This window comes from Xiphias gladius, chromosome 3 (genome assembly GCF_016859285.1).
Source record: "Xiphias gladius isolate SHS-SW01 ecotype Sanya breed wild chromosome 3, ASM1685928v1, whole genome shotgun sequence".
Lineage (NCBI taxonomy): Eukaryota > Metazoa > Chordata > Actinopteri > Istiophoriformes > Xiphiidae > Xiphias > Xiphias gladius.
Window position 1 is genome coordinate 14,093,215 of NC_053402.1, and position 18,573 is coordinate 14,111,787.

Consider the following 18,573-nt stretch of genomic DNA (forward strand, 5'->3'; position numbering starts at 1 on the left):
GACTGCAGTAGGAGGAAAAGTTGGCATCAGTATTGTTGCAACATTGTTCCAGTATTGTCACTACAAACATTTTAAAGTGGAATTTGGCCAATAACTCTTTTCACTAATGTAATAGACAAACTTATTACAGTGTCCTCTCTATTTGTTCAGTCATGGTGAAACAACATCATGCAAGATGTGTGAACACAGCTCACAAAAATGTGTTAACTGGGAAACAAAACTGTGGATAATGTACTGCTTGTATTACTCAAAAAAAGTCTGCAAGCGTTGAACTATAATCCAGGATTTCCGTGTAGTGCTAGAGTAAGGCGGAAAACCACTGCGTATCGAACCACTCAGATAAAGCAGAATACCTAATCCTGTTTTCGTCGGCTATCACTAACAAATTTCCTGTTGCAAAACTTAAACATGTCAGACATATTGCTTTTTCAATTTAAAGAAAAACAAAAAAAAACAACAACTTTGCTTTGATCCAAGACAAAGCACTGATAAAGTGAACCATTATTATTTAATCCTTTTCCTATGAAAGGCCACTTCCCAGCTTCACATTCATATCACACAACTGCACAGACTGGAAACTGGGCCCTGCAGTCTGCTGCTGGAGCAGGTAAAGAGTGAACAAGAAACAAGACAGAGAGGCTACACTACCAAAGATGATGCAATGATGCAAACAAAGCACAGCTCATATGCAAACCACTCTTATGACATGCTGATCCACAGTGCCCGATATCAAGGAAATAAGATGTAAGTAAATGTATGTGGAATGTTGAATGCTTCATTTTTAGCCAAAGCATAAAAAGGAACTGAAAATATTACCACACAGCTGCTGGCATACAACCAATCATTGATAACACATGTATAAATAAGTATTACTAGAACACTGCAGACAGATTCAAATTGTGTCACTATCAATAGGCTAATCATTTTTGACAAATCAAACAAACAATCTCCTTTACAATTAAATCCGGATCAAGAATAATCACACTGCTAAGTACGTCATTAGCTCTTCAAATACCCGGGGGAGAAAAAAAACAAAACAAAACAATATTCAGAGTTGACAGAAATAGCATAGGTTACCTTGGAAAATGGAGAGACAGAATGACAAAAAGGAGAGGAAAAAAAAACAGTGGTGGAAAGTAACTAAGGACATGTAATCAAGTACTGTAGTTAAGTACAGTTCTGAGGTACCTGTGCTTTACTCAGGTATATCCAATTTATGCTATTTAATACGTCTACTGCACTACATTTCAGAGGGCATTATTGTACACCTTACCAAACACGATGCATGGTTAGAAATGGATGCTCCCATATAGACCTACTTAGGCTGGAGCTGTGTAAAACTGCACTGGGAATTTGCGTGAAGTCACATCATGTACTAAGAAGGATGCTAAAGTTGTAAATTGATCCGCCACAAAATAAGAGGAGAGTTCCCAAAGTCCGAAAAAAAAAAAAAAAAAAAATTTAGCTTCCTGTGTATGATAATAACCTGTGTGTAAAAACTATTATCTTGTGTGCATAAGATCAAAAAAATATCATGTTTCAGGATGTTTGCAGGCTCCTTAATGTAGCACTCTGAAAGGGGCAACTGTGCATAGTGCACACTTTTACTATACTTTTACAATACGTTAAATATAATTTACTTTTACTCTAGCAGAATTTCAAATGCAGGAATTTTAAAATGTAGCTAAGCATTTTTACACTGTGGTATGGCAACTTTTAGTTAAGTAAAGTATCTGAGTATTCTATTACTATTACCTTATCACATGTTTACAGCAGGGTGGCATAACATTATAGTTAAAAAAAACAAACAAACAAAACAAAAACAAAAAACACCTTCAACTGGATGTCTCGGGTTTAAAGTCCAACATCACACAAGCCACCGAATCCTGTCAGCACCAGGGGCACTGCTTTGCAACAGGGCCTCTGACCCCTCTGCAGCTGAAGTTTTCCACGCAGACATTAAACAAAAAAAACATCAATCATACCTTAATCTGAATTCTATAATTGAACTGATCAGACCACATGAGACACTGGGCGAGGCGCCCTCTGCTGTACAGCAGTCGCCTACGCCTCCCTGGGACGGACTTTGGAATCCGAGCTCACTGCGACCTTTGGACGCCAACGGCAGGAGGCGGGCTACCCCTCTGCCAAAGACCAAGCAGTAGGATTGCTCACACCGCGTTTCGGCCCATGGAAAACCTCCATCGAAACTTTCCCGTTTTCCAAATCCCTCACGCAGGTGCGTTTGAGCCCTGTATACACGGGCTACCCGCAATGCGCGCGCGCGCGTGACGGATTTAAACAAAAACGGAAGTGAACGGGGGGTGCAGCCCCTCGCCCGGCACGGGTGCCCCCCTCCCCTTCGCCTTCGCCGACGTGAAAGTTCAAGGAAGTAGCCACGACAGGCAGGAGGTGTCAGTTCAAACATATGATTGCTTTAGCGGGGCAATTTGATAACCCCGCCATGATTGCGGTTAGTGAAAGCGATGTGTTCAACCAATCCCGAGACAGTGTCCCCAAAGTGACCGTTTCCTGCCAGGAAACACAGAAGCTGAAGTAAGTGCCTGGTCTTCTTTAAGTGCTTCTCCTTTACGTTCAAATGCTTCTTGACAGTATAGCCCCCCCCGTAGATAAAACTTTGTCCCGCTGCACAAAAACCCTGGGCTGATACTACACGTGCTCCCCCAAAAACACCGCGCCGCAGAGCAACACGTTGAGGACGTCGCACGGGAAAAAAAAAAACCTAAGACTGGAGAAGCTGTAGCCTCTCGTGACAGGTCGGGATGGCACGCGCGAATTCAACTGGCGCAATTATCAATGCGAGATAAGTTTGGACCACTCACTGGTTGACTCTGACCGCGGGGTATCGAGGGTCAGCGCTGGCGACTGTCAAGACTTGTTCATCTTGCAGATAGTCACTTCCACGCGGTTAAAAGCCTCACGATCAGTTGCACATTTACTCCCCTAAAAAGAGGACCTTGATCCAACGTTCGCCTTTCCCGCACACGCTCATATTTTCCGTTGCGACACCGGCGTCACATGCTTATATGGTCAAAATGACCATATATGGGACCCGTGACGACGCCCTGAAACGGGCTGTCGATACACAACAGCGTCGCTTAGTGGCCACTGACGACAACAACAACTAACTGAATAAAATTAAAATCTGAACCACTACTACTACCACTACAAAAACTAATAATAAAAATAATGAAGAAGAAAAGGTATTGAACATGTTTTCCAACTTGTCACTCATGGAGTCAGGTTGAGAAAACGTTTTTTGAAAAAATTAACGGCGATATGATAATATTATTTGCTCCCAAGTTTCTCTCAAGATCAGACAAAGAAAGCACCGAAGAAAAATTGCTGGCTGGCTCTTACTTGCAACTCAACTTTAATTGTGTTCAGACAGTAGCTGAGAATATCAGATTTCCTTTGATTACGTGCAACAAATGACTTTACTCTTACTGTCGGTGAACCGCTTACGTCACTCACTAATGCTGCCTACTTCTGTGCATAAGAATCTTGTCAGTGTGGTCAGAGATGTGGTGGGCGGATTTACATATTACAAAATTATACACAGGTATTAACCAAAAGCTTTTCAATCTTTAATTGCAAGGACTAAAAATTACCAAGGGAAGCTTTATGAAGTTTGATCTCACTTGAAAATATTCCTACTTTTTTATAATGAAAATGTGCTGTCCCATTTGCATTGTATTTCTGTGCTGTTTTATTTATACTTTATGCCCCTTCTTTGTCTTTTGTGATTTTTCCCTTATTTTATTGTTTTTTGCTTATTGTACCTGGATTAGTTACTATATATACCAGGATTTGTTTTGTTTAGTTTTTTTATTACCTGTTCTTAATTTAAAAAAAAAAAACGTGAATTGCAAAACGCAAGGAAAAAGTATTTCAGCTGTTGTACTAAATGTTTCTTCCTTATACTTAACATTCAAAATACTGTGTCTCTTAAGTCTACTTGTATTGTTTTATGTCTCTGCCAAGGCTGTGCTGAATCATGAAGTCTAGTGGCAAAATGTGTGTTTTGAGTTCACAGTACTCTGAGACCCGTGTTCAAAGGCCAACGACAACTCAGTCTCTGAACAATATTTTTAGAAAGTCAATGAAAACCTGAAAAACTGGGCACCTGTCATTTGTGGAATGATGGTGATGTGATCCTATTGTCCCCGAGATCACATGACACACATTATGTGAATGGGAAGATGATTCAACTTGTGCACAGTTCACTGCTCTGACCGTTCATCCACTTCTAGCGTGTAGAGGGCTGTACATGTTTGGTCTACGTTCACTAACTATGAAAAACTTAATTTTTATAATGTGTATGTGCTACCTTCTTCCTGTGCAGCCTGAAGACACTGATCGCTGCAAGTAAATGAAACATTACAATCCTGCTAAATCGGTTTAACCAGTCATGATAGTATTTATTGTTTGGCTAGTCTTGGCTTCTGTTGGATAGTGGTTCTAGCCTTTTCACTGTTTTCTTTTTAACAGACACGTATTGTGAGAGTTGTCTAAGGGCAGCACAAGGTATGGTTGATAACTATTTATCTTGCCTGAGAGGAAGAAGCAATGGTTTAAAATGATAAGCACTGAATCATCACTTAAGTGACACCTGCTTTGCCTTGTTAATGAACATGTTACTTTTTTTATAACCCCATGGCACATGTTTCTTGTGGGATTTTTTTTAATTTCCTTTAAAACATGGAAAGTAAATAAAAACATATGCATACTACCCTCCAGAGATTGAGAAAGCTGTGAAGGAAGCCCCAGCTGAGAACAGACAGACAGTAGTTGAGAACCTCATCAGTGGGGGTGTGTGTGAGAAACTGCTGTCCTACAAACATGCCCATATCTCTAAGGACAAATTGACGTCCTCCTGCATTCACTTGTTAGGTAAGGCCAGGACGAAATGACAATGGATTTGCACAGTGATTTAAGTTTTACAGTCTAATTGATAATTTACTCTTGAATCCCCATCCAGATTCTCATTATGACCAGTTCCACACAGCTTTGGTGAATAAAGGACCAAAGAATCTGGATATAGTCCTGTGTTATGAGCAGTCCACAGCATGTGTAGGGGTGAAACGCCATTCTTTTGAGGTGGGCTGTGGGTATATTGCCGATTGTGAAAGTATAGACATTAATATCTATCTAACAGGACTAAATTGCTCTACGAGAACTAACATTGTTTAACTTTTGTCACAGGTTTCCAAAACCACTTTTACAGAAAGTGACATTCACGCTCTACTTCGGCACAACAAGGAAAATGTGCGCATCGCTCAGCCTATACGTTCGGGTTCAGCTGTGCACACAAGAGATGAGTTATGAAAACAGATCAAAAATCATTTTTGATCTGTTTTTGATCATTTTGCTTGCTACTGAATGTGTGATGGCTTCTTGTCTAGTTAGTGTTTTTGAGTGTCATTATAATATAGACATAATTGAAAGTAAATATTTTTATTGAAAACCTGGACTGTACATTATACACGCAATGGTGGGTGCAATTAATCAAATTACCAAAACCAATCGACTTGGAGTAAGCCTGGGAGTCTGGGGTCCAGTTTACCCAATTGGCAATCCAACCCTGGCACATAGATGATCAGGATACAGAACACAATACCATGGTGTGATGGTATAGAATGGTATAGAATTCTTTGCCCAGATTCCTGAAATAACATTGATGTTTGGAATGGCAAACGTGGAACGGTAATGTGATTAGTTGTGACTTGGTTTGGGAATTTTGGAATATGCACCACTAAAAGCACAATATCAGATATCATAAGGGCCTGAAAGTGCACCTACCTTGTCACCTATTCTTGAAGCCCTGTATAAAACCTGTGTCAGAAACAAAATTGAAGACCCTGACTTCAGCTTATACTGTGTTTAAGTGGTGCAAATTCCTACATTAATATGTGTTTTTTCAGACTGACATACAGCAAAACTGGGGCCATTTTAAAATTCCAGAAGTCTATATACAATGCACAAAGATTGGCCCAGCAGCAAGTTTTTTTCCATGTGGTCCTCTGGGAATTAAACCTCTGATGAATAATATTTAATTGTTCTTTTTTTTTTTTTTTTTGAACAGTAAAACTTTGAGTTACCCCTATTTCCAGTATATAAACAGTGATGTGTTCGACACATTAATGTTGCAGCCGGATAAGGTGGGGCTAATCTTAATTACTTTATATACTGTTGGGGTAGCTTGTTAATATCCCCCCAGGATCAATAAAGTCTTATCCGAACTTATGATAACAATCATTATCATTCATTAGTTGATTATATTCATAAATGAGGTGATTTCAGATGTAAATGGCGAGGGGACAGTTCGACGGAGATCTCGCTCCCTTTTCCTCACCTTTTCTCTGTAGTCCCTTTACCAACCTTTCCCAAACCAAGCGCGGTCGGAGGAAAAACCTTCTACAGAGCGTTCTCGAGTCCTGTATTTATCGGCGCGTGACTGAAATTGTTCGACGACGGAATCTTCCCGAGAAGGCAACGCGAACAGGAACGTGGCCCCGCGCGCTGTTGCTAGGAGGGCGTCGCTGGAGCCCGGAAGAGGTGAGGATGAGGATGAGGATGGTGATGTGCACCCCGAGACCGGGAGGAGACGCGTAAGGTCCACGTTCTAGCCGCAACCGTGCTGCCTCCCTCCCACGTTTGACAGTGTTTAGCGCTCCCCGTCGGGAGAGAGGAAAGGAGATATGACTTTTTCTCCATTGTGAAGGTAAGAAAATGGCAGCGGGTAGTAGGCACGGGTTTATCAGCTGTCGTTCTGCCAGGGAACATCTGTACTGAAACGTCTTTCTGGCTTCAAAAGAAGCCGTAATAGCGAGCGTTGCTTAGGTTACACACTAGAGACTGCCGGTATAAAGCGTGCTCTGTAATAGCGGCGCACAAAAAGAACATGATTCCCACCTCTTCTGTGCTGTCACTAGGCTGGTATCAGTCAGTGTGGGATAGCTACGGTTATTAGGCGACTGCAGACCACTAGGTTATCCTGGCAGCAGCATGGGGACACCAGGTTGAATTCAAACCTAATCGAGGGATAGCCATGTTAATAGATGAACTCTAAAGAGACAGCACCTCTCACAAAGCAGTTTCCATTAAATAATAATAAAAAAGCAAAACAAGATAAAACGTATGTTACAATTTCATCTATATAACATCTGTGCACCTAGGCTAGCGCCCTGTTACACTACCAGTCTGTGCATGGTCTTATACTGTCCATTTGCTGATAGACATTTCAGGAATAGAAAGGCCATTGATTAGATGACCGATTCCATCCATTTCCATGAGACTCGGAAACGGAAGTCAGTCACCAGCAAGGTCTGACAGAAAGGAATGGCAGGAATGTGATGAGTCTGATAAAAACAGGGGACACAGAGCTTCTTTTGTTGGAGGCGATTTGTCCTGCTCTTCCACTTGTGATCCCAGACGGTTTCCTCTGGTGATCCACGCCCAGTGCAGCCTAAGCTCTCGTGTCCACTGACTTGTGGATGTCCCATCTAATTCCACACTCTCCATTTAATTTAACAGCTGGGTGACGAGGCTACATGGTGTGTGTTTCCTATTCAGAGTGTGGATGTGTGGGTGCCAGGAGATGGAAAGCTATGAGGAGTTCTGCCTGCGGAGTCTGGCCATACTGCAGGAGGAGGGGAAATTCAAGAAGTCGACATGTGAGCCGCTGTGCTCCCTGAAGGCTCGCTCTGTCATCCGCTTTCATGGAAGAGCTGTGCTTTCGCCACTGGTAAGGAAGAAATAAACACGCATGGAAACAACACAAGATGTAGCTAAACCAATTACAACGTTTCTTCATCAAAAGTAGACAGAAGCCATAGCTGATGGGTGTTTTTAAGAGGTTTGCAGATGGCTCGATGTCCAGAGTAATTTGTTGCCACAAAGATAGCTCTGCTTTTTAATGACAGAATGTTTGGTTGGTTTCCCTAGCGAGTCTGTAAATCTTTCACTCTCCTGTTGTGGCTGGGTTTTTTTAATCTCTATGCTGCATTGCAACAGAAAGCATTGTTTATACTTTTCGATTTCAGTAATAATGAGAAGGATGTTATGATATCTCTTTCAGGCATAAAACACAGAAAACACTAAGATACATACTCACAAAGTTTAAATTAAATTAAAGGTAACATTTAGGCCAAAACACTTATTTCTCTGTGAGACCTACATAACATGTGGCCTGACTAGTCCCACTTCGATCAGCAGTTGGCATAAGAAATACAGAGGAGATAATTGATCATTTTTGAACATTTGATCATTAATTGAACATCAAGGTTGTTTGATGTTAGTCAGGAGAATCCATCTGCTGGTGACTGCTGACAAAATTCGTTTTCAGGAATAGCCAGGTGGTGGAGAGGCCAGTGTGATGCCAGGGGAAGATTACTCTCCCAATCAAACAAAGGAGACACAAAGATATACTGGAGTAAAGGTGGTTGTGTTTTCAGTAACTGGAAATAAATCACAAACAACCCTCATTAGATACACTTTGTGTATACGAAGCCACATCATAAAGAGTTCTTGACCAATCTTTTCTCATGTGTGATGATATTGCTTGAGTCTGTGAAGAGGGGAGTTGTATCAATTGTAGCTCAAATGTACAAGTTTGTGAATGAGTGAGTGTGCATTTTCTTTTTCCAGTTGAGTGCAGAGCAGCGCGGGGAGATGTGTGGCCACAGGCAGAGGGCAGTCCAGCGGGAGGTGGACAGGCAGAGCCAGCAGAGGAACGAGCTTCTGGCCCGAGTTCATGACATCCTGGACCAAGCTCAGGTAAGTAGCACAGTATAGTCCCGGTCACAGGCCTGGTTTTGGTCTGGTAGGGGGATCCAGATGTAAAAGTCTTTGAATAAACGTGATCGGTCAGTTATTGTCTGTAGTTACAGCCTCTGTAATGTGTTTGTACCACATCCAAAACTCAAGGATATATATGTCTTTTTACTGAAAAACCAACATCAACAGTCCACACTGATCTATCCATTAAAACGTAGGGATATATATTAGGCGTGTCACTAAGAGACTCTCAGGTAATGACAGGTGTGGAAATAGCATGCAAATATTCAGTGTCTTGACAAGTGAGTTTTTCAGTTTAGCATCTGACATTTAGCTGATAACTAACACTGGACTATCTGATATTTTCTTCTTTAATTGTTTGGGTGTCAGAGCGATTAATGAACTGCTTTAAACCAATGCTGTTTTGATGAAATAGGGAAAATAATACCTTCAGCTGGTTGTTCTTCATTGTTGACCTCAGCAATTTTTGATGATTCATCCTCATTACTTATTTCCTCTGCACAGACACATAAAGTAGAGAGTGAAGAAGTTGACAAGCTGCCAGTTTCTAAATCTGCGACAGTCAGTGGCTATACCCTGGTCACTGACTCACCTGGACTTCCCAGAGACCCTGGATATGGACTTCAGACAAATGATCGGCCTGCCACTCCTTGCTCTGAGGACCCTGCCCTCAATGGCTACAAGGCAATGGACAAAGTGAAGGTGGAGAGGGAAGAGAAGAGTGAGGAGGAAGAGGAGGAGGAAGAGGACATTAGTTTGGACAGCCATCTTAAGAAATCAAGAGAGTATGTAAGGAGAGAGCAGAATCAGCAGGGGTCAAAAGTAGTCCACACAGTCCCCCGGACTGCCCCATCTGAGACTGTCTCTGACAAGGAGAATAAGGGCTGTAGTCCCATGGGGGACACGGGCGTTGAGTTTGGATTCAGTCTGCATCATAGTCCTATTGGCACACCTCAGAACCAGATCCAGCACCAAACTCTATATGACCCCAGTCTCCAACAGACTGGCTGCCTCTCACCTACTCTACCTGACCGGTATGCTCGTCTCCCGAGTCCAGAGTCCAGCATTAGTCCCTGTGCACGGAGACGCAGACCACGCCCAGTTTCTACAGGCAACATCCATATTTCATTTCCCATCGGCCCGGCAGACCTTATCCCCCGAAGCCCAGGAAGGTCAGGGGAAGGTGCTAGCATGGCAGAATGGGGAGAAGCTCTTGCAGGGGCCACAAAGTCCTCCGATAACTGGGGCTCAGTGAGGTGTGAAGGTGGGGTTAGTGTTGGCAGGAGTGGCAATCGTCGATCCAGCCATTGTGGTACCAGTCCAATGCATGAGGCCTGTAGCCCCATTAGTGCCTCAGTGCCCAGCCATGGACACCAGGACCATCTGGCCGCAGGATTTCGCCGGCGCTGCCACACCCTGGACAGCCAGTTGCATACCTACCCCTCTGGAGTTGAGTACATTGACCGCAGCCAGGAAAGGGTCCCTCGTTTCATGGCAGGGGTTACATGGTTGGCTTCAAGTCGGCGCACCCCTGCAGCCCCCTTAAACCAGTCGTATGAGGTAGAGAATCCCTCACCATCTCTGTTGAGGCCCCGTGTGACTCCTGACCTGGCTCAGGTCACACTCAGGATGGAGCCCGATGATCCTCAGGGGCTTAACAATGGAAGGATCACACCAACAGTCCTCAGAAATGCACCTGAGACACAGGCCAGCAGGACAGGTGAGCCTCTCTCTCACACTGTGTTTGCTAAAATCTACAGAGTTGAATTTTGCCATTTCCGTTGAGATCACCGTTTCTCCGACTGCAGCTTGTAGGTCAAATATTGTTTGATAAAGAGGCAGGGAAAGTGATAAAACATTTTAATAGGTAAAAGATAGAGGATTTTACATGTGTTTGTTTGGGCACATCAACAGAGGACACCCAGAGGCGAGCGCAGGCCCTGGAGGACATGCAAAGGCGCCTGGAGGAGGAGCATGCCTTCCAGATGTCGCTGCTCCTGGCTGAGCAGGAGAAAGAGCAACAGCGCCTCCGCCTGGTCAGCACTGGGAATCACACAATATCTGTTCTACATAGAAATAGATATCAAAAATGTTGTATTTTTGTGTGGTATTTTATCTGTTATTTACAGACCTCCCAAAAAAGCTAAAACAAAGCTTACTTTGTAGTTAAGCTGTGATGAAGATTGGTAAATTTATTCTCTTTATTCTCTTTTGCTTTTTTGTTTCCTGCAAGAGATCATGTTGTACTTTTTGCATAAGCAAAGAATGTATGTTTGTAAAATAATGTGTGTTTGTGTTTGTTTTAATATTGTGAACATGACTAAAAGAAAAGCTGTGACATGTACGTGTGTGTGTGTGTGTGTGTGTGTGTGTGTGTGTGTGTGTGTGTGTTTGTGCGCACGTGTACCTGCATATGCATGTGTTTAGGAGCTCGAGGACACAGAGAGAAGACTGAAGGAGCAGGGGCGTCTGCGGCCTCTGAGTGGGGATGCTTATGGGTGGAATCGTAGGTCTGTGAGTGACAGCTGTGCTGCTGTGAGCCCCTCCTGTCCGGGACTAAGCCCTGCCCACACACCATCTGAGCGATCACCTGGACACAGTATAGGTACAACTTCACCATGCTCACTTGCCGTATTGGAGTGTGTAAAACAGTGGTGACAAAAGACTGCGTTCTCAGAGATAGATCTGTGCTGTAGTTCATTAACTCATGCCACGAGTTTTTCTTTCATAACTTAAGCATTAAACATTTAAACAAGATAAAACTGTTGCTTTGCAGTCATTTAACAATTAGAGTTCTAATGAAGCCTCATCACAACCACAGATATCAAATGCCAGCAAAATACTGTAACAAAACAGAGGATAGTTTGAAGAAGTAGCAGGACTTTGGCACTCTGCTCTCTATCACTGCCAAGTTATGCCAAATTTAAAAAATAAAGCTAGTGAAGTGAAAGGTCAGTGAACTGTATTGCAGTTAGTGATGAGTCAATACTGGTTATACTGTAATTATATATCATGGTAGAAAATAGGACTACTTTAGTTTTTTATTGGCGTCATTACAGCCATACACTACTAAGATCGCAGAGCAAGTCAGTAATGATGAGAAGAAGCCGAAAGCAACGTTGTTCATCTGAGACTGTAAAAGAGACATAGGTGATGAGTACTAATTACAGCAGTAATTTCTAAAGAGCCTGTACAATGCATATGGTACCAGTTGTATCTGTGTGTTTAAATTGAAAAGATCTTTTTGTTATTGTCTCCAGGTTTCCCCAGTCCTGTCACTTCCAGTGTGTGCTCTCCCTCTGTCCAGCCTCCAGTTTACCTGTGGGGGCCCACTTGGGCAGCTAGCAAACCTCGAGCAAGGCAAAGTCTGGTGAGTATACCCTCGCAGACAAGGGTGAATGTGTGTGTGTCTGTGTGTGTGTCTGTGTGTGTGTGTGTGTGTGTGTGTGTGTGTGTGTGTGTAGACCTCTGCCATAATTACTGTGGCGTTCTCACTGTCGTCGCATTAAGTTTATGAGTTATGAGGGGCCTGGGCCATGAGGAGATAAAATGTGCTAAGACAGGACTTCTGTCCTCACTTGTTTCCATTCCTGACCCTGTAACCCATTTCAAACTGTCTTTTTGAATGATTCTTAACAGTTCTGATACTGGAAGGTATGGTGTGTGCGGGATCTGCTGCCTCATACAGTATAACAGAGACAGAATTTTCTTTTTAAGTGAGCTGCTAAACATTGTTAATATTACTTGCACATTGATTAAACCCTCAATTGAGGACCATCACAGTGTAGGTGAATGAAAACCAGCGATTGTAATAGTCAGATCCAAATTATTCAGACTATGCATATTGTGTATGTGCAATCAACCAATCAATCAACCAATCAACCAATCAACCAATCAACCAATCAATCAACCAATCAATCAACCAATCAATCAATCAATCAACCAATCAATCAATCAATCAATCAAATCTCAGTACAAAAATAAACACATAAAAATTGTGAAATGCAAATGTCCTCAAAAATAATTATGGTTCACAATTATTGTTCCTAGTATACCTATCTCTTACATTGTCATATCCCTATTGCTATGAACTATGGGGGATATCCCAAGCAAAGTTTGGTGAAGTCAGCAACCCAAGTGGACTCTCTGGAAGTCCGCAGAAATTCCTCTCGTGGCCCCTGGTGGAGTTGGATAGCCCTAGGCGCCTTTGGACTTCCCGGGGATGCTCCCATTAACTCCACAAGTCTGCATGATCAGCGAAGTCTGGACACTTGTATTCAGTGTGTGTGACTGTTTGTTGATACAATAGAATGACCTTTATTTCTCAAACCCTCTCTATATTGTTGTCTTCACAATTCCCATCTTCTTGCATCCTTCTTGCGATTTCCAGGTTCTGACAGCAGAGCAGCAGGGCACGTTCAGTCGTATTGGTGCCATCACTCGTGGGTTCCTCACACGCAGATTGCTGAAAACAGAGAAAGTCAAACACGTGCGCCAGACCATTTTGGTGAGATTACACACATACGCATCGCACATACACGCAAAAAACACACATTAAAAATATGTCCAGCCCATTGAAAACACCAATATGAGTGTAATATGTGATGCTTGATAACTTAATGAGTGTCATGTTAGTGATTGGGGAAAAAATTGTATGTTTATGAATGTGTACTGCATATATGTGTCCATAGGATACACAGGAGTTCATCCATTCATTCCAGATTGAAGCTCCACTGAAGAACTGCACCCTCTCAGCACAAGATCTCTCCCTGCAGGAGAGAGTCAGAGCCCAGGTATGAATGTGTAGTTACGGTCTATAGACAGCAGAGGTCCATCTTTCTGTGTGTTTATGGGCACATATACTCTTGTTCCTCAGTTACGTGCAGCCCTTTATGACATCCATGACATCTTCTTTGAAATGCCACTGGGGGATCGATTAGCATTGCTGCAGCAGGACAGGGAGCTTCGTGCGGAGAGGAAGCTGCGAGACATGGTAACTACAATATACAGGCCAATAATCAATCACATAAAGGAAAGGAAACTTCAGATATATTTTCACTCTTTTCTGCCTCCGTATGAACTTGAAAACTAACTTGACTTTGTACTAAAGCAGATTTATGTTTTGGGGGATTTTTTTCGTAACTTGTCAGCCATGCATTTGTATGGACAATTTGCGCAATGTTTACCAGACATTCATGCCTTTTTGTGACAGCCTTATAAAATGCTTTGTCTTATTCCGTTAGTGTCAATACTTCTATCATAAACTGTGTTTTTTCCTGAATGTGTCGAACCTGCAGGAGAAAACCAAGTGCCCCAAGGAGAGAGTGGTTCTGTCTGCTGCCACACAGAGGTCTCTGGACAGGAAAAAGAGGTAAGATGGGAAAGAGGAACACATCCTCCCATAGCACACAGCATTTGGTTTTAGATGTTAATTTTTTTGAGGATTAGTTCCAGTGATCAGCTGTGTTTTCGTTCTATGTGTTTCCTTCAGGGTTGGTGAATCCCCAGCACAGGTGAGGAAGGTGCAGCAGAAGCCAAAGAGCCCCACTACCAACAGGTACCAAACACAGCTGTGGGATTTTTTGGATTTTGTGCTTAATATTTCCTCGTAGTGTGCTTTATACTCTATTTTCCTGTGTTCACTGTCCATAGAAAATAAGCTATCTAAATACATTCCTGTTTTTCCTTTCCCAGAGTCCTGAAGCCAAGCCAAGGCCAAAATTCTCCTGTCCCAGGCCAGCTGAACCGCCAGGGGTGGGCTTGTACTTTTACTTGTTTCACCATGCTTTTGGACCCTTATCTTATTATTGAAAATTGCCTTATCCTGCTGTCATAAAGCACATAAACTGCGATATGTAATTTATTCAGAGACATTCCCTACTACGCTACTGAAAAAATGTTGATTTGCTTCTTTCATTCCTCCTGTCCTCATTAACAATGCCAATGCTAATGACAGAGACTATGCATTAAACTTTTCATACACTGCTTACATTTCACGGATCATACTTTGCTAACTTGCACATCATTCAAGTTTTGTTGACTTTAAATAATGAACTGTAATTCCAACCATTTTAATCGTCTCTTGCTAAAGGATACAGTGTGCATAAATGTATGATTTCAGCTTTAAACTGATGTCTTTAAAGTCATCACAGCATGATACTGACTGTTTCCTCTCAGGAGCTGGTACAGAAAGACCCCAGAGGAGAGAGTAAAGCGCTCAGACAGCCTGAAGAAACAGCACTCTCTTGGATAGCAGGTGACTCAACACCTCCTGACCTGTGAACTTGAATTTATAGTCTTCTAATACAAATATTGCACCACTGACACTCCAGTATGCGCTGCTAACAATATCATGGTCTTTAAGCTACCTTCTGAAATTCAAATGATTGTATACACAATGCCATTGTTTTAACTGTTGTAGCTTTAGTTTTTGTGTCTACAACTGATTGTTATACACAAGACTTACATGTAGCTGGAGTATTTAATGACTAAGAGGGTACATTTTACATTTTATTTGAAAGAAAAAAAAAAAGTATCTGTACTTAAATGCAAGCCAGAGGCAGGTCAGTGCTAAAGGGAAATAAATTAAAATAATATATCTGTGCCTAAGAACTATGCCTTTGCTATATGTAATATTTCAGCATGACTATATTTACCAGTTGTGTTCATAAACTTCTAGTGCTTATAGCTGTAAGTGAATTTACAAACACCAGTTTCATGCTGACACTCAATACTGTAATTTAAGTGTGTGTAATTCATTCATTTTTTATAACATATTCATGAAGTTTTTTGTTCAAGGGCTTTGAGAACCTATTTGTGCTTTGTTTCTTTATTTAATGGTGCTGAGTTTATAGTACTCTTGAGACATTTCAGTGTGTTTAAACATTTGATTTATTTGATGCCTAATAAAAAAAAAAATCTAAATGTATTTGATCACACGCTGGCAAGCTGTTACATTAAATATAGCTTCACACAGCAGGAAATGCACAACAGGCATTCAGTTTTGAGTTTGTTCTAGAAGTAGAACTAAATTATTAAGACCATATGAAATGCATGGCAGAAGTTTTTCCCCTTATTTCCCATTAATGAAACAAGGGAAATAAGGGTTGGACTCTGAATACAAGAACATTAATGTCAACATATTATCAAACCACATGTTAAACACTGGTACAGTCACTTGGTCACTGCAATGCCACACTGACTTTATACTTTATAGTGTGTTGATGTTGTTCATTACTGTGCTTTCTCTTTTAATTTTTAATTTTTTTTTAATTTAAAATGCCAAATTGTCATGTTTTCTATGACCAGAATAAATTCTGAAATTATTTGAGTTTTCTGTACTGTGATTCATGGAAATGGAAAGATATTTACAATGAAACCAGGTTGACACAAAAAGCCATTCAAGGGAGTAAATTACGGTTAAAGATCTCATGATGCAGTGCTGTTGACATTGATATAATTTAATCTTGGTTTGGGGCGTTTAACGCTCCTTAGTCCAAGATCATTAAGATTAAGATCATTTTCTCTTATATGCTTGCGGTTGATAATGTTTAATTGCGGTAAATATGAAGCTACAACCAGCCGCTGGCTAGCTTAGTTTAGCAGAAAGACTGGAAGCGGGGAAACAGCAGGGGAATTCAGTCTGCCTACAAGCACCTCTAACTTTATTCTACAGACATGAGAGATTCTTCTCATCCAAAATAAATAAGTGTATTTCTCAAAATGTCAAACTATTCTTTTAAAAGAGCATAATTTGAGTTTGATTCTGCTTAGTTTGTGTGATTTCGGAACTACCAATTTCAGGGCTGTCCTCTCGCTCTGAATTTGTGTCAGTGTCAGTGTCCATCATTTCAGGAGTATCAAGGTGCCTTCTTTTTCACGGCCTGCAGTCGGGACACATGAAAGCACATATTGACACAAGTGCGATCTGCTGCCTTAATGCCTTTTTCACTTATGATGTCAATTTACACTTTGACACCAAATTGTTCTACACCAGCACTTTGTTTCATCAGTACTTTTTCCTACCCCTTCCATATTAGATCCTAAATTTTTTTTTACATATTTATCTGTTTCCCTGTCTGTAATTTGTTCAGAGATGTTTTGTTGAATAGTTATAATTAGTTGATTTCGTCTTTTCTCCTGTCTCTGTAAGGATCTGGTCGTACCAAAGCTCCATTAGTGCGGTGGGTGGGTGACCAAAGTATCAGAGCTCGTTTTTCCTACAAGAGCCAGCTACTGTTTTAGTTCAATTTACAAAGTTAGAATCACAGAGGCGAATTTACATCTAAATTAGGAAGCACTGTATTGTTGAATTAGTGAAATATTGTGCTGCACATATCAGAAGTGTTGGTTATGTTGATATTTGGTTTATAAAGTCAGGGTTAGTTAAGATAATTCAGGCGTGTTGCATTCTTATACAAGTGGGTTAATCCAATCCACTGGTGCTGTGGATACTTTCGACTCTCTTGTAATAGCTGTCCCCACCCTGCACTAACAGAGATCACATTGGTTTAATGAGTCAGTTGCTACTACATTGTATATTCATATGAGGTTAGAAATGGTCTGGGACATGCTGGGACCAAAATGCAGCCTGGGAGTGCCGCCAGAGGAGACAACTTCATTGATTTATCAGACCATTATGTATCTGTACGAAAACCCGAGTTTGATGATTGAATTTTGTGACTAGTGCTCAGAACAGTGGTTCTAAGGTCTATCAGGAAGGTTTTGTTTCGTTGTTTTTCTCGGTAAAGCTGAAAAAAAAGTGTTTTTAAGTGTTGAAAGTTGTTCCTTCCATGTTATATGAGGATGTTATCCTTTTGTTCACTCGCTCTCTCGTCCATGTCCCGTACAGTACCTGCCAGTAGCACTAATCCTTAATAAAAAACAACACACGTCTGCTGAACCCGTGTGGACAAGGAGAGCAGTCAGTAAGACAACAACAATAACAGCTGAACCTACATTTCCGAAATGAGGGCAAAAGCAACACCGTTGAATCACAGTGATAATGTCACATCAGTCAATGCGCATAAACCTTCGGGTTTATCGCAGTCAACCAATAAAACATGTTACAATAAGACTTGAAAGCTTGATCTGAAGTAAGGTAAACTCCTGCACACTGTCTCGCTCACTGCTGGCAAAATCGTTTGTGATGTTTCGGTCTACACAACCTTCGTCAGACATGTGAACAAGCATCACAACAGTTCGTCATAAATATATGGATGCTGAGATGGTGACACTTGATGGAACTGATGGAACCATTGTTACCAAAATCTGTCTCATCAGTTCATTGCATGCTGTGAAAAGAAGAAGTATCTGGTCTGAAAAAGGTAAAGAAGTCATTTTAAGAACGAGACAGTGCGGCTATGTTTTGGGTTCCCCTCCTTTTGATCAACTACACACATTCAGGTGTGCAGAGACCCCCCCCCCCCAGTTAAAACAAAACTTGGACCATATTTGTGCAGCCTTTAATCACTATGTGAAAGTTCCTCAACTGCTCAGTCACCTAAACGCGGGTGAATTTTAAAAAATAATAAGAAAAAACAAACAGTTTCTGGACTTCCTCTACGAAAAGAAAGGTGTTTATGCTGTCCCACTATTCCTTGCTACAGGAAGCAGTTCAAGCAACGCACCAATTGGCCGCTCACGAAAACAAATAAATTAAATTTAAAAAATACCCTAAATCCTAATTTAGGATTAATTTCATACCTGTAAGTAGCAGGGATAAACCTTCAGGTTTTGGCTAGCTATCCAATA

At 41.5% G+C, this 18,573-nt stretch overlaps 1 protein-coding gene across 1 annotated transcript; it reads left to right on the forward strand.

Annotated features, from left to right (window-relative positions):
* The first annotated feature begins 7,077 nt into the window (after window positions 1–7,077).
* LOC120806386 (centriolar coiled-coil protein of 110 kDa-like) lies at window positions 7,078–16,109 on the forward strand. The gene is given in 14 exon segments (XM_040157523.1): window positions 7,078–7,613; window positions 7,616–7,768; window positions 8,671–8,799; window positions 9,325–10,540; window positions 10,735–10,856; window positions 11,248–11,425; window positions 12,081–12,190; window positions 13,211–13,327; window positions 13,512–13,613; window positions 13,697–13,813; window positions 14,118–14,191; window positions 14,312–14,377; window positions 14,515–14,574; window positions 14,998–16,109. Coding segments are annotated over 14 exon segments (2,559 nt in total). The 5' UTR covers window positions 7,078–7,574; the 3' UTR covers window positions 15,074–16,109.
* Window positions 16,110–18,573: the final 2,464 nt, after the last annotated feature.